Raw genomic sequence first — 22,232 nt, forward strand, 5'->3', positions numbered from 1 at the left:
GAAGGGCACGGGTCCAACAAACATGTGGAGGAGCTCAGCCTCCCCATAATCCTGTCCACTTCATCAGGGGTCACAGAATCAAACTCTTCCCAGATAACATTGACAAGACCGCCCGTGTCCTGATCGCCTGACTCTGCCCAGCTGGAGTCCAAACTGGTCCGAATCCGAGCGATTTTATCCGACAGATGTTGACTAAATTCCTCGGCACGACCCTGCAAGGGATCCTCCCTCACCTCCTGATTAAGAAGTGAGCGAGTCACCCTAAACAAGGCGGCCGGGCGATTATCTGCGGACGCGATGAGGGTGGAGAAGTAATGAACAAAAATAAAACATTAAATTCTATTGCACTTTAACTCACCATAGTCATAATATTAATAAGTAATAACAGATAACTAATTATGCATCATAAAAATCCCCTACTCATTCAAATGCTAGATGAAACTTTTTAGTCCCGTATTTATTCTGAATATATTCAATCCATCTTCTCCATTCCACAATATATCTCTGTTGCGATTGTTCTTTCAAATATGCTGATATCTTTTCCGCCAAGTTAGAAACTTTCAAAGTCCACTCTTCTATAGTCGGCAGTTCTTCCTTCTTCCAATATTGTGCTACTAAAAGTCTTGCTGCCATGATTAAATTCAACATCAATTTAATGTCTATAACAGTAGCATCTGTAATAATACCCAACAAAAACAACTGCAGAGAAAACTTTATCCTTTTCTTAAATATCTTTTGCATATTCCACCAAATTTTAATCCAAAAATCTTTAACTTTTTTACAAGTCCACCATATATGAAAATACGTTGCATCCTCGCAACCACACCTCCAGCATCTGGGCTGACAATTCGGATACATACTTGCTAGTTTTTTAGGATCTAAATGCCACCTATAAAACATTTTATAAAAATTCTCTCTTAAATTTTGGGCCTGTGTAAATTTTACATTTCTAACCCAAATCTTTTCCCAAGTATCCATTGTTATAACCTCTTGAAAATTCTGGGCCCACTTTATCATACAATCTTTAACAAGTTCCGTTTCTGAGTCGATTTCTATCAATGCATTATATATCCTTTTTATATGTGCTTGACCTAGATCTCTAATTTGTTTTACCAAATTTTCATCAATCATCGAAAAACCAACTTTCTGATCCTCTTTCCATCTTGCCTGTAACTGCCCATACTGGAACCAAGTTTGTACAATCTTTTAGAATATTATATGGCTTTAATTGCCATACATTCCTTTCTAAACTTAAGATTTGCTTATATGTAGTCTCATCATGTTTAAATCCCACATTTATATTTTCTATTGCATGTTTAGGTATTGTCCAAATTGGTATCTTATAATTTAACTTATGTCTATACTTTTTCCAGACTCGCAACAGAGCATACCTTAATATATGTATCTTAAACACGTTATCCACCTTTTTATCATATAATAGATATGCATGCCAACCAAATAACAAATCATAACCCTCAAGATTTAATAATCTCCCTTGTGTTAAATTAAACCAGTCACTTATCGATGACAAAGCAGCAGCCTCATAGTATAATTAGACATTTTAAGACCACCTCTTTCACGCGTATCTTGCATTATCTTAAATTTAACTCGTGGCTTTTTACCTGCCCAAACAAATTTATTAATACCTTTTTGCCATTCCTCCAAATTTAAATCCTTTTTAAGTATAGGTATCATTTGAAACAGAAATAAAAATTTTGGCAAAACATTCATTTTCACTGCTGCAATTCTTCCCAATAAAGATAGTTGTAATTTCTTCCAACTATCTAATTCTTTTTGTATTTTTACCCATAACATTTCATAATTATTCTTATATAACTTCACATTTGAAGCTGACAGATAAACCCCCAAATATTTAATCTTTTTAACTATTTAGAATCCCGTTAACTCTTCTAAAGCAACCTTTTGTTCTATAGTCATATTCTTAGACAGTTCACTCTTGCTGGCAGGGATGGTTGCAGCATCCTGCTCTGCTCCAAAGCCTTGAAGCAGAGGCGTCCCGGAGTCTGGAGCAAACTCAGGCTTCAGGGGGGCTCACACCCTTCAACCACCAGAGTTTCAACTCTGGCGGTCTAGGGGAGCTCTACCCCTGCCTGGGCGCTCACCCCCTCCTCTTCTCCCAAGGAGCTGGTTTCCGAGCTGCCAAACAGCTGATCGTCGCTGTTTTTGGCACCTTTACGGAGACAACAGGGCTGACAGCCGAAATGGCTGTCTTCAACGGAGCCTTGCCACCCAGAGGTCCGAGGATGGCATTGAAAAGGTCCCAGGTCCTATGTTTAATGCTCTGGTCATAGAGTGCATAACTGGTCTACTTGCCCCTCGTTCTCCCACAGTTGGTCATATTGCTTCTAGTTTTGTCACACATTCTGGTATCCACTTCGGTTTTGATGTTTTCCCTCCCCCCGTCCACCCCGCCTGCTGATTGCATCCATTCTGTAGCACTCAGCTGTTCAGCGGCGTTGCCGGATCACTCCCCCTATCGTCCCGTCCAGCCGTGCTGTCAATCTGCCACACAGCTGTGTCCATTGCTGATCCTTTCACCATGTGATTCATCTTGGTTGTGTTGGTCTACTGACTTTCTTTTAGTCTTGTGGTGGGTTCCACTGGTGCTTCCTTCCCCCTGCTCATTGTGGCATTCTGCCGCTCAATGGGTAAGCGAGCTTGCTGTTTCATGTTTCTGCTCGTGCGGCAAGAAGTGGTAAACAATTTGCCCGCTCTGATTCTCTGCACAGCTGTTTGTGGCTTCTCAATGTTTGATACGCTGGTAACAGTTCCACATGTTGATTGATCGAGTATCGATCCGATAGCTAAGCTTCCTTTAATAATCGGCCACTTTTCCTGAAGTCTTGGGCAATGACCTCAGCCACCACAAAATCAAATGTATGGTCATTCTCAGCTGTGTGCACCCATACCTGGGAATGTTGTTCATGACATCCAACTGCTAACTTGTGCTCATGGACTCTAGTCCAGAGATGTTTAACAGTTTCCCCAACGTAATTGCAGTTACCTACAAAAGCAGGTTCTTTCAGCCATTAGCTCTTACCTTGACGATGTCAACAGTGGATTGATGAAAGTTCAGTGATTAAAAAAGTTTTTCTCTATCCCGGAGATCAGTAGCTTTATTGGATTTTAAATGAATGCACCTGGGATTCAAGTTGTGTGTGTGTGTATGTGTGTATACACACACACACATATACATATACAGTGGATATTGAAAAGCAAATTGAAAATGTTTAGTGGGGAATAAAAATAAAAAACTAGAATAATGTGGCTGCATAAGTGTTCATACCCTTTTATAAATAGAGATATGATTGTGTTCAGAATTAACTAATCACATTCAAACTTATGGTAAATAATAGTCTGTCATTAATTAAAGTGACTCTGATCAAGCCCACATAAAGTTCAGCTGTGCCAGTAGGATTTTTCTGTTATTTACTCAGTGGATTCTTGTAGCAACAGCCATGGTCTGCAAAGAGCTTACAGAGCATCAAAAGGATCTCACTCTTGGAAGGTATCAGTTAGGAGAAGGGTACAAAACAATTTCCAAGTAAAAAAGTCATCAACAAGTGGAGAAAATATGGCAGGTATATGTTGTCCACTATGTGTGACAATAATCTCTTGCATTGATCATATATTTGTGCTGTGACCAACATACACACAAACACACATATCTCCCCTAATGGAATACCAATTACTACATTACTACAACGTAAGTTTTCAACCGATGCAAAACAGGCCCTGTCAAAAATTTTAAACTATAAATCTGTTGTAAATTATTGACCTATCTTTGATATATTATATCCAATCCTGGTTTCATTTTGCAAAAATGTACATCAGATCTGACAAAAGCAAGCTGGGAAATGTGCTATAGTCCGATGAGACTGAGGTTGAACTTTTTCATCATAATTCCAAAAAGTATGTTTGGTGCAAAAACAATACTGTGCATCACCAAAAGTACACCGTGCCCACCGTGAAGCATGTTGGTGGCAGAATTATGCTTTAGGGCCTCATTTCTTCAGCTGGAAATGGGCCTTTAATCAAGGTGGAGGAAATTGTAATCAGTTCCAAATATCAGTCAATTTTTGGCACAAAACTTTTAAGCCTCTGCTAAAATGCTTAAGATGAAAAGGAATTTCACCTTTCAACATAACTTCACCAGAAGAAGATCAAAGTTTTGGAATAGCCCAGCAAGAGCCCAGACCTGAATCCAACTGAAAATTTGTGGGGTGGCCTGAAGAAATCTGAGCACAGAAGATCCCTTTGCAATCTGACAGTTTTGGAGTTCTTTTGCAAGGAACCCTGGGCAAAGATTCCCAAGGCAAGATGTGCCATACCAGTTGGCTCCTTTCCCCAAACACTGAATTTGTCATAAAAAGTGCTTCAGCAAAGTATTAGTTTAAGAGTATACACACTTATGTATGCAACCTCATTATTGTAAATTTTTTATTGTTAATTTCCCCCTCAGATTGCTTCAGTTTGTTTTTCAGTTGAATTGCACAGTTTATATTAAAGATGGAAATAATTCTGAAGTGATTTATCTTCATTTGATCTTTGATACATTTCAACAATATTAAAAGGGAATGTAGACTTTCTGTACATTCTGTACATTCCTTTATTTCTTAACTTTAAATGCTGTATTGATGGCCCTTTACTGGATGGCCCTTTACTGGAACTGATTGATCTTAAGTTGCTTAACCTTAAGTTGCTTAATACTTTGGAAAGAGGTCATTTTAATTGATTTTGTGAAATCAACTTAGTGTCAACTCTCAGTGATTGCACAGATGGATTTTCTCCATGATGAACTATTTCTAATGTGGTTCTTCAGGTCTCCCAAGTGGGCACCCACTGTTGCTGTAACTGAGTTCAACTACCTGGCTGCTATTCATCATCTACTTCAGGGATCCCCGCTAGTGGTCCATGCCCTATGCGCAACTGGGCCACATGAGTGGCTGGCTGGTGAATGAGTTTTGTGGGTGCTTGCAGCCCCATTCATGTAAACACTCAGAGCCTCACACAGGTGCTTATGTGCACACATGCACGTGCACATGCATCTGCTTCCCCCCAGACCCAGACCCTTTTTTCCCCCTCTCCCCCCCCCTTCGGGGCAGCAACCCAGAAAGGTTGAGGAACTCTGCTCTACTTCTCTTTCCTTCCACCTTCCCCAGCATAAGTTTCTTCTCTAGACAATTATGCTGGTGGCTGATGAGATTGAGGTTGAATTTTTTCATCATAATTCCAAAAAGAATTTGGAATTTGCATAGGTCTTTCACACTGTGTTCAAAGTAGGGCAAATTGAGCCTGGTCATTTGTGCCTTAATTGAGAACTCTAATCTGATTTGTTTGACTTAATTGTAATTCTACAGAAATCTTAGAATTGTGGAATTCATGTAGCTTCAGGGCCTGCAGTATGCAGGAAAGAAAAAAGCTAGGAGGTAAAGGTAATGAAATGAATAGGGGGATACACATACTGCTTGAGATATTTTAACACTCCTTTTTGAATAATTTGTTTTCTGTCTTTAGTATTTTATTTTTGTTTCATTTTCATTTTTCAAGTGTGAAGATGACGGACAGATATTTTTCAGTCTAGATGATGGCAGCACCAAATTCACTGACCTAATACAGCTTGTTGAATTCTATCAATTAAACAAGGGAGTTTTGCCTTGTAAACTCAAACATCACTGCATCCGGGTGGCCTTGTGACCTCTGTGCCAGTCCATGGTGATGACTGGTTTGTCCAAGACTGGAGTTGGAAGAGAAGTATTATTGAAGAAAGTTGACCCTGGGACATTAAGCCAACTTGTAATTGCTTTTGAGGAACAAAGTGTACCATCAAAATTAGGGGCCTTGGAAAGGGATGCTTGAACGGATGCCAACAGTCCAAGATTTGGCTCTTTTGTCTAAATCCTATGCCTGATTTCTGATGAGTGTCTTAGCAGCCCTTCCCCTCCCCCTCCCAAACTGGGGAAAGTTATTTAAAAACACTAAACAAAACTGGAAATTGTCCCTTGGCTTGCCCCATAATAGTGTCAGGTTTTTGAAGCAAAATTATTGAAATGAACTCTTACCCTGGATTAATCTTGACAATTTAAATGAGTATTTTCTTTCTTTTTTATTGTTTGCTTTCTTTATATTCCTCTCTCTCTCCCTCTCTCTTTCAATTTTTTTGCACTCCTTTTGAAAATTATATTTAGCCTATATTAAATGATAGTTTTTAAATTGATGCCTGATTTGGGTATTCCAAATTATATATTGAGTAATTTGCTTCAGTCTAATTATAATTTAAAAGTCAAAAAATAGCTTCTCCCTTTTGAAATGAAATGCTCCACCATTTATGTTGAAGAAACAACATGGAGACAATTCGGAGATGGAAAAATATCCCACTACTAGTATATGCTTTTTAATATAATGACCGTGTGTCTGAAAGAGGACTCTTTTATGCACAGATGTTTTGAATTGTTTCAATTGCCTCCCTCCTTCCCAGTCTGCTGGAGGCCCTCTTTCTGCATATATGCCAGGAGAAAATCCACTATCAGTAGCCAGTTTAGTGTTGAATGATACTATATGTATTTGGAATCATCTGCCTTTTTTCTTTTTATGTTTTGATGGGAGGGAATAGATTGTCATTTATGTAGTCTACTTGGCATAAAACAAATCAGTGTTTGCTATTTTTAGCATTATTTCCTTCACTCTTCAGAATGTATGATATAGCTCCATTGCACATATAATACTGCCTAGTCTTCTAACTATGGTTAGGAATTTAAGAGTGCTTTGTAAAGTCTGTATGTTCCTTCCAATTATTTTTTGTCTGGATGTGTGTTTTCTAATAACCAAAACACAATTCTGATTTTATGTTTCTTTGCTTAATTAAAATATTATTGTTGGGGTTACACAAATTATAAGTAGAATCAAAAGTGAAAGAAAAGGAGAAGTGTTCATATAACATTCTCAATCTTTAATTATAGCTAGATATTGAATCTTCCATCAGCATGGATATACTTTTCCTACATGATGACATGATAAATATGATTTTCAGTAAAGTAAATATTGAGAAATGCAGTCTGATAACATGCTGCTGGATTGCCAAAAATTACACTGTGAGTTTGTTCAAAACTGTGGAAATCATCCATCTGGTACTGCTTCACATTCTCTCTGTCTATTTCAGTCTAGCTGTAAAAGAGAGCAATACACATGCAGCAGTGCAGTAACTGGATAAATCATTTTTATTTGGAAATTATATATCCAGCTGTCTCGGCCATTGAAGGACATGCCATTGACAGCTCAGACAATTGATGCTTTGGGATTTGTGCACTAAAATTTACATGCCAGTATCTGTAACGACTAGAGAAAACTTGCTTCAAATCCTAGTTCATCATCTTACTATGAGTCCTGGTTTAGGCTTCCTAAAACCATACACTTAGAATGTTAATTTGTACATAGTTATGCAGAACAAATAATGCTTTACTTCTTTTGAAAGGCACAGCTTTCTAGCTGTAAATGTAGCTAATAAAAATATATGCCACTAAAGTGAGATATCTGTCAATGTACTGATATTGGCTCATGTTTTCTAATTCCGCATAACTGTGTACATGGAGATATACCGTGTGGAGAATATAATAACAATGGAATCAAGGCAATGCTTAATATTTCAGCTTTTCCATGTTTACATAGCAATACTTCTTTAATTGATAGCTTGCACTTAATTAAGGTCAATGATTATGATTATTGTGTTTTGAGGATGATGGTCAAGTGCATATAGGAAGTGTTTTATGTATCAAGAAGTATGTTCCAGCCTATGAATGTTCAGAATTACTTCTCTGTCGCTCCAGGAGTCTTGAACCTTTATATTGATATTAATTAATACTAATTATTGCATGTAACTAATAGCAATATGAACAGTTGACATTGAGTACAGTTATTTATTCACAAGGTAATCATATACTGTTGAGATTAGCCTAAAACAATATAACTAGCTTGAGTTTCCATAGTGATGAAAAAATACGGTATTTTAATTTACAGAACAAATCTAATAGGGGTTTTCCTATGAAATATCTATATATACAATGAAGAAACTTGATTTTTGTTAGAAATACTTTGATTATTACATTTTACATATTTTATAAACAGCTATAAGATAAACTAATATAAGTTGACTTAATATTGCATATTCGTAAAATGGACTTAAACAGAATTATTTTCAAAATACTGATTTGCAAATTTAAGTGAAGTTGTTTGAGTCAGAAATTAAGTTATTTTTCAGTAGCTCCAATTGTTCAGTTTCCCAGCAATAGCTTCATGTTATAAAAATTGCATTTAATTGAATTTGACAATATATCTTATTATAAATTTGAATGAACAGGGCAGACTATTTTGTACTATCTTTAGAATTACTTGAGCACATAATTATTGCATTTCTTCCCTTTGTTAGAAATGTACAATCTAACCCATCTTGAACATTACCAACAGATACAGCTGTCTGACAACTTAGGAAACAAGGGTTGAAGGAAATTTGATTTTTTTAAAAAAGATATTTAAATGACATGAATGTAAGGAGAGATGCTCAGGGTTCTTTTTGGAGCCTGTTGGTTTTATTTTATTTTTGCCTGTGATTGTTTTGTAAATAAAATATGCCATACAGCATCTTGTAATATGTTAAGAAGGAAAATGCCAAACCATTTGGTATTTTTTTTAAAAAAAGATAAATTATATTATTTCTGTTTTTTTAAAGTACCACTTTTTTATTTGTTGAATTAATCTTGAAGAAAAATGTGCCTCTATTTTTAGATTGTTTTGTCTAACTTTTCTGCACTAAGTACCTGACCATTTTGACCAACCAATGCACCTTTCTAGTGGCAAAACTTGCTTAGCATAATCTATATTATCATACCACAAGATTTTATTGTGACTGTAAAATTAAATAAAAGTTATCAGGGAATGCAAAAATTATTAACTTAAGGGACACAGTTCAGTATGCATTGGTTCATATTGTAAGTAGCTTTTCTTTTTCTTTTTTTTTGACTAGTGAACTTAATTGTTATTTTTAGGTATTTTTGTACAAAAATGGTTATATTTCTTACCCTTAAATGTTTAGAAATAAACATTAAAACAATGGTATTCATTTTATATTGCTAGTCAGGCTTCATTTTGTTTTTTCAAAGGGACAAATTACCAATGCAATACTGGAGTTGTAGGCAATACCGGAGCAAATTAGCAATTTACCTGAATGTTATATACATGAATCCATTGTATTCTTTTTAATTAAAAGGGTTAAGCTACTTTCAGAGCATCTGCTGTTAAAAGATATAGAATATATAAGAAATCATCAACTTAATATTATATGTATGTATATATATATACTGACCCATACCAGAGATACGTAGCAGGTCCTCGAACTCGGAGCCAAACCAAAGCTCTGGAGGCCACTACACAGCCCACTCCTCAGGACACCAAATCACAACACTCAGGATATCACAACACAACAAAAAACCCCACCCATTCAGAACACACCCCACCCAAACAGAAGACAGCCACGCCTCCAACCAATCAGAAGACATCCACGCATCCACCCAATCAGAAGACAGCCACGCCTCCACTCAATCAGAAGGCAACCACGCCTCCACCCAGTCGGAGGACACCCCCACCCAATCAGAAAGCAGCCACACCTCCTCCCAGTCAGAACACAGCCCCACCGGCAGTTGGAAATAAAGGAACAGCCAGACCACGCATTGCTCCTGGAAGCAGCAGGAGGAACACTCCGGCCTGATGATGACGGATGGGATTTCGTCGAAACGTCGCCACAACTTTCTGAAGATGAAAGGAACGCGGGAAGAAACCCGAGACTCTAGATCTACACATACAGACACCCGCGAGAATCTACGAAAACATATGTGTATATATATATATATATATATATATATATATATATATATATATATTTTCTAACATTAAGTTTTTCCATGTGACCATTGCAGCATCCATGTAATCACATGATCAAAATTTGGATATTTGGCAAAACATATATTTGACGCAGTGTTTCAGTGTCATGTAATCACCTTGTAAGGACCTACCTCAACCAAGCCACCCAGAAAGCAGAACTCTTGAAACAAGCATTGTCTCAAAAGGAACTTTTATTAGGGGCTTGTGATATCAGGGCAAACAAGGGGAAAAACCCATGCAAGCAGTACATTAAAAGCAATATTTTTACTCCTCCTTCCAGGGTCCATTTGAATTTCACCCAATCCACTGGTGACATAGTGTTTTGGAAACTGCCTCTGTTGGTGTGCTCTTCAAGGTCTCTTGCTTTAATTTCCTTCTGGCTCCAAGTGCCAACTGTCTCCTAGATAAGGAGGGCATGGGGGAGGGGCATAATGGCAAGACAGTGCAAAGCACCCCAAGACATCCCTTCTCCCAACAGATTGGCAGGCCCCAAACAAGCAGATACAAATATTGGTTACAAGAGCAGGAATATGTTTGGGGACCTGACATACATCCCCCCTAGAAAACTGACATGTCCACCTCTAGAACACAAACATGGGAGAGAAGGAGAAAGAAACAGTCACATTAGAATTAGGAAAAAATGGATCCAGAAAACTACAGACCAATCAATTTAACATCAATACCTGGGAAGATCCTAGAAAAGATAATCAAAAAACATCTGTGAACAACTAGAAGCAAACAAAGTTATATCTGGTAGCCAGCATGGGTTTGTTAACAGATCATGCCAAACCAATCTTATTTCATTCTTTGATTAGTAGACCAGCAAAATGCTGTAGACATAGTATACTTAGATTTCAGTAAGGTATTTGATAAAGTAGGCCACAACCTACTCCTTGGTAAACTAGAAAATGTTGGAATAGACCAGGGCTTTTCAACTGGTGGTATGCATACCACCTGTGGTACTTTGGCAAATGGCAGGGGTATGCGACCATCCTAGAGAAGTGTAGCATTGGAGGGGAATGAGCTGAAGTGACCTAAGCCTGAGGGAGAGGCAGCTGTAGTTGCAGGACTGTCAAGGCTCAGCAGAAGCCCCAGGAGCACTGGCAGGGCTCCAGCTGATTTGTGCTTCTAGAAGCAGTGCACAGCTGGAGGTGAACTGAAGAAAAGTGGGGAGGGAAGGAGAGGATATAAAATGAGGTGATTTTGGTAGTAAAGGGGAAAAAGACAATAGGGAAAGAGAAGGGGATGGAGAAGAAACTGTGGAAGGTGAGCCAGCAGGCAGGAAAGAAAAGAAAAGGGAAGAAGCAGCAGCTGTTGCTGGAAGAAAAGGTGCCCTGGTTTATTTTCTCCAGCCAGGAGAATGCAATCAGTGCTGATGAAATGAAAAGCTGGTAGATGAGAATGTTGAAAAGAAGGTGGGTTTATTTCGGAAGCCAGTGGGTTCCTGTTCAGCTGGCAGCTTGAATGGATTACCATGAGGATTTTTATACAGTTTTAACAGCATTTTGTAATTCAGAGGCTCGGTTTGTGTGCTTTGGTTATTGGAATATTTTAGTCTGTTTCTGTTCTGTACCAGCCTGCTACCGGCCCTGCAGAAAAGGCAGGGACAACCCCTTTACAAACGGCAAGAGGCTAGAATTACACCTGCCAAATTTATAGCTACAAAAACAAACAAGACATGAACCAAGGAACAGGAGCTTTAAGAAACACGAACTATCCAAGCGGTTGCCTTCAGCAAACCAGCCCTCCCCACACATTCCCCTTATATAGAGTTCAGGGCGTGGCTTCTCTCTGCCTCCTTCCGAGGTGCCCCATTGCCTTCCTCTGTTTACTCCTAATTGACTGCCTCCTGCGTTGGGCGTCCTTGAACAGGGCCAGCTGTGGGTCATCTTCATCCATGCTGTCAGGCTCACACAGCTGGGTCTCCGTGGTGACCAAGTGGGAGGGGCCTGGCTGAGGGCTCTCATCAGCAAGATCTTCAACCCCCTCAGCAAGGTCTTCAACACCCCCCTCCTCCTCCTCTGAGTCGTCCGACCCAACTGCCGAACCCACAGGCTGACCCTGAATCACAACAGTTTTACAAAGGCTAGCAATGAGTCCAAAGTATTGGCTTCATAAGTTTAATCCCTTTAAAGTAATGTAATTAGGTTTAACCTTCTTATCTTGAGTCTGTCTATGGCTTTTAGCAAGTTTTCTTTGTAGGTAAACAGGCTTAATTTAAGGTTATTGCTTTTTGCAACTGCCGGAGCCTGTTTGCTACATTGTTTGAACTGAGACACACCTGAGGCAGCTTAAGAAAAGAAAAAAAACAACAAACAAAAACGTAGTCCCTTCCAGTTCTATTCTATTCCAATCAGGTTTGTCAGGATACTTAGTGAGAAAAAAATTAAGTAACTTAGGCACTCTGATATGTTTTTTATAAATCCATTCATTTTGACAGGATGGAAGATCCTTCCAAGCTATTCAATATTGTGTGTAACCATGATGTTTGTGTGAATCCAAAATATCTCTTACTTCAAAATGTTGTTCACCCTCGACCAATATGGCTGTAGGCACTGGAGGTGCCAGTGGTCTAAGCTTAGACGTGATTTCAGGTTTGGGTAAAGTACAATGGAAAACAGGGTGGATTTGTTGTAGGCTCTTAGGGAGCTCTAATTCAACAGTCACTGGATTGATTATGTGCTTAATGGGAAAAGGCCCACCAAACTTAGGGCCCAGTTTTGGGGAAGGTTGTAGGGATTGCAAATATTTGGTAGAGAGATACACCTTATCTCTTAAAAGGGTTTTGCCCCACCCTCCTTTTGTCAGCTTGATCCTAAATAGGCTTCTCTAGCTTCATCTAAAGCTTTTTGCACTACCAGCCAGCAGTTTGCAGCAGTTTAATCTACTCATGCAAAGAGGGAAAGCCAGGTTCTTTAACAGGTAATTCAGGCATAGGAACAAATGTCTGACCATTTGCAACCTGGAAAGGGGTGGAACCAGTGCTTGAATGCACAGCATTATTATAGGTAACCTCAGCAAAGGGTAACAATTCAGTCCAATTATCTTGTTGATAGTTGATAAAGCATCTGAGGTACTGTTCTAGAACTCAGTTCAGTCTCTCTGTCCTCCCATTCATTTGAGGATGGTGACTATAAGACAACCCTTGACTAGAATCCAAAAGGTCCAGCAAAGCTTTCCAAAAGTCTTGCCGCCATTATTAAATTCAACATCAATTTAGTTTCTATAACAGTACAATCAGTAATAATACCCAGTAAAAATAACTGTGGAGTAAACCTTATCTTTTTCTTAAATATCTTCTGCATATTCCACCAAATTTTAATCCAGAAAGCTTTAACATTTTTACAAGTCCACCACATATGGTAACACATTACATCCTCACAACCACACCTCCAACATTTAGGCTTATAATTTGGATACATACATGCTAATTTTTAGGATCTAAGTGCCATCTATAAAACATTTTATAAAAATTCTCTCTTAAGTTTTGTGCCTGGGTAAATTTTACGTTTCTGACCCAATTTTTCCCCCCAAACATCCATCATTATTGGCTCTTGAATATTCTGGGCCCATTTTATCATACAATCTTTAACAAGTTCCATTTCTGAATCTATTTCTATCAATGCATTATATATCCTTCTTATATGTGCTTGACTTTGAACTCTAATTTGTTTTACCAGATTTTCATCTGTTCTGATCTTTCTTTCCATCTAGCTTGTATCTGGCCATACTGAAACCAAGTTTGTACTATTTTCCCTTCTTTTAAAGTATTAAATAGCTTTAATTGCCATACATTCCTTTCCAGTCTGAGAATATCTTTATATGTAGTCACATCATGTTTAAATCCGAGACTTATATTTTCTATCGCATGTTTAGGTATTGCCCAAATTGGTATTTTATAATTTAACTTGTATCGGTATTTTTTCCAAACTCGCAACAGAGCATACCTTAATATATGTGTCTTAAAGGTATTATCCACCTTTTTATCATACAATAAGTATGCATGCCAACCATATAATAAATCATATCCCTCAATATTCAATAATCTTCCTTCTGTTAAATTAAACCAATTACTGATTGACGATAAAGCCACAGCTTCATAATATAATTTAAAATCCATCTTCTCCATTCTGAGATATATCTCTGTTGCGAGAGATATCTCTGGGCAGTGGTTTGATGATCTGGGAGGGGGTACACCAAATATTGTCCCCCTGTCATGGTCCGATCATCACCTCCTACGGCTGGTCTTCCGAAACGCTACCCCTCGCCGCTGGGCTGCGGAACCAACCAGGTGGTTCTGCCCCAGGCACCTAATGGATCCTGAATGGTTCCAGACGGTGCTTGGGTCTATACATATCTCCCTCACTCACAGCCTGGCTGATGCCTTGGTGGTGGCTTGGGAGAGAGCTACAACCGAGGCGCTTGACCGGGTTGTACCCTTGTGACCCCTGATCCGGCGCAGATCCCGATGGGCTCCATGGTTTTCTGTGGCGCTACAGGAGATGAAGCATCGGAGACGGAGTCTGGAGAGCTGTTGGAGATCCAGCTGGTCTGAATCTGACCGATTGCGAATAAGATCTTTCACTAGGTCTTATCTCGCAGCGATGAGGACGGCAAAGTCTAATTACTTCGCCAACCTCATCGTGTCCGCAGATAATTGCCCGGCTGCCCTGTTTAGGGTAACTCGCTCCCTCCTCTCCCAGGATGTGAGGGAGGAGCCCTTGCAGGGGCAGGCCGAGGAGTTTAGCCAGCATCTGGCGGACAAAATCACTCAGATTCGGACTGGTTTGGACTCTGACTGGGCAGAGTCTGATCGGGAGGAATAGAGCGGTCTTGAGAGTATTATCTGGACTGAGTTTGATCCTGTGACTCCCGAGGAGGTGGACAGGATTATGGGGAGGGTGAGCTCTGCCACCTGTTTATTGGACCCGTGCCCTTCCTGGCTGGTTTATTCAGCTCGGGAGGAGACACAAGGCTGGTTGCAGGCAGTGATATCTGCTTCTTTGAGTGAGGGTGTCTTTCCCGCCACTTTGAAGGAAGCGGTGGTGACACCCCTTCTCAAGAGGCCTGCCCTGGATCCAGCTATTTTGAATAACTATCGTCCAGTCTCCAACCTTCGCTTTTTAGTGAAGCTTGTTGAGAGTGTGGTGGCACATCAGCTTCCTCTGTTCCTGGAGGAAACCGATTATCTTGACTTGTACCAATCGGGTTTCAGGCCCAGGTACAGCATTGGTCGTGCTGATGAATTATCTCTGGCGGGCTCGGGACAGGGGTTGTTCCTCTGTCCTAGTCCTATTAGATCTCTCAGTGGCTTTTGATACCATCGACCATGGTATCCTACTGCGACGTCTCAGGGGGTTGGGAGTGGGGGGGCACTGTTCTACGGTGGTTCTCCTCCTACCTCTTGGGCCGTTCACAGTCGGTGTTGACGGGAGGGCAGAGGTCCGCCCCGAGGTCTCTCATTTGTGGAGTTCCTCAGGGGTCAGTCCTCTCTACCCTCCTGTTCAATATCTATATGAAGCTGCTGGGTGAGATCATTCGTGGTTTTGGGGTGGGGTATCATCAGTACACCGATGATACCCAACTTTTTCTTTCCACCCCAAACCAGCTCAGTGATGCCCTTGATGTGATGTCCCGTTGCCTGGTGGCGGTTCGGGTTTGGATGGGGAGAAACAGGCTCTGACTCAATCCTGCCAAGACTGAGTGGCTGGGGGGTGAGGTGTTACCCCCCCGTTGATAGGGCTCGCAACTTGGGTGTTCTCCTGGATTCATGGCTCAGTTTTGAAGATCATATAGGAGCCTTGACCAGGGGGGCTTTTGCCCAGGTTTGGCTGGTGTGCCAGTTGTGGCCCTATCTGGACCGGGATGCCTTGCGCACAGTCACTCATGCGCTCGTGACCTCCCGGTTAGACTACTGTAACACTCTCTACATGGGGCTGCCCTTGAGGACCACTTGGAGGCTTCAACTGGTGCAGAATGTGGCTGCGCGAGTTGTGATGGGGGCTCCCCGATACTTCCATGTAACACCTCTGCTCCGCGAGCTGCATTGGCTTCCAGTTGCCCTCCGGGTGAGATTCAAGTTGCTGGTGATGACCTATAAAGCCGTAAATGGCTTGGGTCCGGGATATCTGAGGGAACACATGCTGCCGGCATCAAGTTCTCCTCGTCCTGTGCGCTCCCACAGGGAGGGCCTTCTCAGGGTGCTGCCGGCAAAGGATTGCTGGAGGGCGACACCCAGGGGGAGGGCCTTCTCTGTGGGTGCTCCTGCCCTTTGGAACCAGTTACCCGTAGAGCTCAGGACTGCCCCAGATTTTTGTTCGTTCCGCCAGGACCTGAAGACCTGGCTCTTTGAGCTTTCTGGCCAGGACTGAGAATTTTTAATTTTTAACCTATTGCAATTGGGTTTTTAATTAGAGTTAAGGGTTTTAGATTTTAATTAAGGATAATTTAATTTATTTTAATTTGTTATTAACTTTTGTATTGTTATATTGTTTTAATCGCCTTGTGAACCGCCCTGGGTCCTACGGGAGAAGGGCGGTATATAAGTTTAAATAATAATAAATAAATAAAATAATAATAATAACAATAATAACAATAATAATAATAATAATAATAATAATAATAATAATAATAATAATAATAATAATAATAATAATAGGCATTTTAAGTCCACCTCTTTCACGTATATCTTGCATTGTCTTAAGTTTTACTCTCGGTCTTTTCCCTGCCCAAATGAATTTATTAATACCTTTCTGCCATTCCTCCAAATTTGAATCTTTTTTTAAGTATAGGTATCATTTGAAACAAAAATAAAAATTTTAGTAAAACATTCATTTTAACTGCTGCAATTCTTCCCAATAAAGACAGTTGTATTTTTTTTCCAAGTATCTAATTCTTTTTGTATTTTTAACCATAACAATTCATAATTATTTTTGTATAATTTCACATTTGAATCTGAAAGATATACCCCCAAATATTTAATCTTTTTAGCTATTTCAAACCTGTTAATTTTCCTAAAATTACCTTTTGTTCTGTAGTCATATTTTTAGACAAAATTTTAGTTTTTTGCCTATTAACCTTAAATTCTATTAACCTTTGTCCATATTGCAAAATTATTTCCATTAAATCTATAACCAACTGAGTCAGTTGACCCAATGTAATAATGCAATAACCAAGTCATCTGCAAACGCTCTCAATCTATAATCTTGATCTTTAATTTTAATTCCCTTTATTTTATTTGAGTCATGTATCTTAATCAATAATATTTCCAATGTTAAAACAAACAGCAATGGTGACAACGGACATCCCTGTCTTGTGCCCTTTTAAATTTTGCAAGCTTCTGTTAAACTACCATTGATTATTATTTGGGCCGTTTGTTTCTGATATATTGCCCTAATAGGTTGTAAAAACTTATCACCAAACTCCATCTTCTCTAAAACTTTAAATAGAAATTGCCAATTCAATTGATCAAACACCTTTTCAGCATCCAAAAAAATCAATGCTGCAGGGACTTGATTATTTCTTTCCAAATATACTAATAGGTTTAGAATATGTCTCACATTACTTTTCATTTGTCTACCACTTATAAATCCTGTTTGATCACTATAAATCATTTTCTGCATAACCTTCATTAATCTATTTGCTAAGATCTTTGCAAATATCTTATAATCCGTATTTAGAAGCAATATAGGTCTGTAATTTTTAGATTGGGTAAGATCTTGATCTTCCTTTGGAATCAATGTTATAAATGCTGTTCTCCATGATGGAGGCATTTCCCCTCTAGACTGAATTGTCCTAAATAATTCTTTCAAAGGTTCCACCAACTCTAATTGTAAATTTTTATAATAAGTAGCTGTCAAACCATATGTTCCAGGTGTCTTACCCACTTTTAGTTGTTTAATTGCTAAAATAATTTCTTCCGCAGTTATCGGTTGATTCATCCCTTCCCTCTGTTCTTGTAGATACCTATCTATATCTAAACCTTGAGTTATATCCCTTGCATATAATTTAGAATAAAATTCAACAAAAGATTTTTTAATAAGATTTTATTGAAACACCTCTTTAACCTTATATTAAGACAATATCTTGTACCAACATAATTCACCACTATCCAAGTTGGTATCTCCCATCTAAACTGAATCTGTCATTTTTTTTAATTCATCTGCCAGAAAAACAAATTCTTTCCTATTTCTTAAAATTCTTGGTGGTATTTCTTTCAAAATTAAAACCTCTTGATCAGCCACTTTAAATCTGTTGTTATAAAAGGCTTGTATGATCACATTTCTGATCTTCCTCTTTGAGAAGTAAGCAACCACATCTCTTAGTAGTTTTCTTTGCCTAGCAATCCAGGAATTGACATGAAATATTTTGTCTATTTCCAATATAAAATCTTCAGCTCGCCAACTCAAAATAGGCACCACAGCTTTTGCCAATATCTCTTTTAGGTTTTCTTGTGGATTTTCTTTCAGACATCTGATCCTCAAGGCAAACTCCATGTCCTTATATTGTATCATCACCACCTCATCATCAATTTTATCCATTTTATTCTCAGCTTCACTGATTTTAGCTTCCAATATCAAATTATTTTGATTAACTTCTTCCACACGTTTATCCAGACTCTCAATACAAACTTTCAGTCCCTGAAATGCCAGCAAAATATCCTCTCATATTTCCTTATTTTTCTCATTAATAAGCTCTGCCATTTGCTCAGATATTTGCTCAGATTGAAGTTTTAAAGCATCTTTTAAATCTTGTAGTGTTAATGTGGGTGTACGTGCTGTGGTGGGTGGCATCAATGTTTGAAGTCCAGATTGTTGAACTGGTGAAAACCCCGCACTTTCAGAAGCAGGGAATCTAGGTGGTTTGGAAGCCATTTTAACACCCAATTAACTTTCGTTTCTCACTTTCACTTTTCCGCCCAAATTGCAACTTTGTTGCTTCAGTGTTAAATATCCAAGTCTTTTAAATAACTTTTAAGCTAACTTCAAATGTTTTTAACAGAGTCTTTTACAACTTTAAAAATCCACTTTATATCTTCCTCCTTTTATTTTATTTTCCTTATTCTTTGTGCTTCCCACTTTCTCTAAAGATTTATTCTAGCACCATCTTCCTCCCATTCTTTTAAGTTAAACTAGAGTTAAAGATCATATACTTGCTATTTCAATATTCTCCTGCTCAGCTCTGCCTGCGTCCAAGTAATCCAAAGTACAATATTGGGAGCAGGGATGGTTGCAGCATCCTGCTGTGTTTCAAAACCTTGAAACAGAGGAGTCCCTGAGTCTGGAGCTAATTCAGGCTCCAAGGGAGCTCTCACCCTTCGACCCCCAGAGTGATAATTCTGGGGGTTTAGGAGAGCTCTACCTCTACCTGAATGCTCACCCTCCCTCTTCTCCCTAGGGGGGGATTCCCAAACTGTGAAACAGCTGATTGTCGCTGTTTTCACGATTTAAACAGAGCAATGGGGCTGACGGTCAGAAATGACCATCTTTGATGGAGCCTTGCCACCCGGAAGTCCCAACTATACAAAATTATTAAAACAAATAAAACTGGACTTAGAAAAGTGGAAAAATCTCCAATTGTCAATACTAGGGAGAATAGCTTCAATTAAAATGAATAACTTACCGAAAATACTTTTTTTAATTTCAAACTATTCTGGTAAAATTAGAAAAAGCCGCCTTTGATGAACTGAATACCATAATATTGAAATTTATTTGGCAAGGAAAAAAGCATGAATTAAAGTGAAATTGCTACTGGACGTTAGAGAAAGGGGAGGATTTGGACCTCCAGACTGGATGTTATATTACCAAGCAGCTATTGTAACGTGGATTAAAGAATGGATAACACTTAGAGACAAAAGATTACTATACCTAGAGGAGCATGACCTGCAGATTGGCTGGCATGCCTTTCTGTGGTATGGGAAGAAAAAAGCGCATAGATATTTCCAGAACCATGCTATAAGAAATGCACTTCTCTTAGAATAGAAAAAATAAAAGAAAAAAATTATATGAAGATACCTGAATGGCTTTCAACAATGGAAGCCTTTGCTTTCCCAGACTTAATTAACTATTATAAACTTGTAACATATAAAGACTTACTGGACAATGAAGGAAGATTGAAATCTAGAAAAGACTTACAACAACAAGGTATTGACCTATCATGGTGGCCATACCTACAAACCCAATCAAGATATGAAAAAGATGTGAAAACAACAGGGCTCTATAAGGAACAGACAGAACTTGATCTTACATTGCTAAAAACAGATGAAAAGCTGATTAAAAAACTTTACAGATTTCTGCTTAACTTAAAGATAGAGGAGGAACAAGTTAAAGAAACAATGATAATATGGGCAAATAATAACAATAATAAACCTTTATTGTCAAAGTACAACATGTGTACATTGAGATTAGCTGAGCCTCCCCCCATGCTCTCTCCCCCCAACACACAGTGACAACAAACCCTCCATCCTACCATACCATGTGAACCAACTTCACCACACACCGGCCTCCTAAGTCAATTCTGCATAAGTTCACAGAGATTATGTCCCATTTAAAAGCCTAACAGCCCATGGATAAAAGCTATTTTTCAGCCTGTTGGTACGGCTGGCTATATTCCTATATCTCCTACTGGATGGTAGGAGAGTAAAGAGATACTGTCCAGGGTGTGAGTCATCCTTGAGAATCTTCCTCACTCTTCCAAGGCAACGAGCCCTGGCGATGTCATCCAGTGGTGTCAGGGAACAGCCCACAATGTCTTGTGCTGTGCTCACTACCCTCTGTAATACTTTCCTGTCCGCGGCTGTCAGACCAGCATACCAAACCACAATACCATACGAGAGGACGCTCTCTATAGTAGACCAGTAAAAGAGGGTCATTAGCTGTTGTTGTACCCTGTTCTTCTGCAAGACCCTAAGAAAGTGAAGCCTCTGTTGGGCCTTTCTAGCCACCTGGGTTGTGTTAACTTTCCAGGTCAGATCTTCACAGAGGTAGACTCCCAGAAATTTAAAGGAGGAAACTCTCTCTACACAGTCCTCTCCGATGTAAAGAGGGGCAGGTTCCTCCTTTTTTCTCCAGAAGTCTAACACCATCTCTTTCGTCTTGCTGATGTTTAGGTGCAAGTTGTTGTTACTACACCATATGGATAGTTTTTGTACCTCCGCCCTATATGCTGTCTCATCCCCACCTGTAATAAGACCCACCACAGTTGTATCATCTGCAAACTTGATTATCGCAGTGGATGGGTCAGATGATACACAATCATAAGTGTATAAAGAGTACAGGTAGGGGCTAAGCACACAGCCCTGTGGCGTGCCGGTGCAAAGCTTCAGAGGGGTGGACAAAGCAGACCCAACCCTCACTGTTTGTAACCAATCCCCAAGAAAGTCTTGAATCCAATCGCAGATGGGGGGGAGAATTTCAAGTCACTCAGCTTCTCTATGAGAATGCTCAGCAAAATGGTGTTGAAAGCCAAGCTGTAGTCAACAAAAAGCATCCTGACATAACTTCCAGGTCTCTCAAGATGACATACTATACAAATGTTGGACATACTATAGAGCAGTGGTGGTGAACCTATGACACGTGTGCCAGAAGTGGCACTGAGAGCCCTCTCTGTTGGCACGTGCACCACCACTGCCAGGAGCAGGTCCATCAGGCCACCACCACCACCCAGAGCAGGAGCCCCACCCAGCAAAAAGGAGATGAAGCGGCCAACTAGCAAGCTTGAGTAGAGGTGGTAGAGCAGAGGTCACCAACCATTGTCAATTGGTGGACTGGAAGAAAAGGGAGGGGGAAGCATTTTACATGTGTGCATGCGTGCATGGGGCCATGAGCATGCACATGCTGCAAATTGGTGGGGTGAGTGCCTGCGTGATTCTCACTAGCCCTGCCCCATTCTTGCATGGTGCAGTGCCTTGTATCTGCACCCTGAAGTGTGGCAGTGGCTGTTTTTGTGTCTTGCAGCATAGTGGCCCATTTTTGCACCCCCAGTTTTTGCATGCCAGAGGCGGCACTCAGAGGTGCCTCCCTTCTCTCCCTGAGGGCACCACAATGCTTATGCAGTCCTGGCACTTTGTGATAAATAAGTGTGGGGCACTCGGTCTCTAAAAGGTTTGCCATCACTGGTATAGAGCTTGAAGAATGGGAAAAGTTATGGGACAGAAATATTAGATTAACAAAAGCTGTACCATATAAAGAAAATTTGGATAAAATGTTTTATAGATGACACCAGTGAGACTAGCCAAAATGTTTAAAAATACTTCACAGTCTGTTGGAAATGTAACGAAAGAC

At 39.6% G+C, this 22,232-nt stretch overlaps 1 protein-coding gene across 5 annotated transcripts in view; it reads left to right on the forward strand.

Moving 5' to 3' along the window:
- Positions 1-9,337, forward strand: part of GRB10 (growth factor receptor bound protein 10) — a 332,636-nt gene extending 323,299 nt beyond the window's left edge. For all 5 annotated transcript variants that reach the window (XM_083377121.1, XM_083377119.1, XM_083377123.1 and 2 more), the window contains one exon: positions 5,572-9,337. In XM_083377121.1, coding sequence (XP_083233247.1) covers positions 5,572-5,718 — 147 coding nt within the window. In that variant the 3' untranslated portion in view covers positions 5,719-9,337. The remainder of the gene's footprint in view (positions 1-5,571) is intronic.
- The last annotated feature ends 12,895 nt before the right edge of the window (positions 9,338-22,232 follow it).

This window comes from Vipera ursinii (assembly GCF_947247035.1).
Source record: "Vipera ursinii genome assembly, chromosome: Z".
Classification (NCBI taxonomy): Eukaryota; Metazoa; Chordata; class Lepidosauria; order Squamata; family Viperidae; genus Vipera; species Vipera ursinii.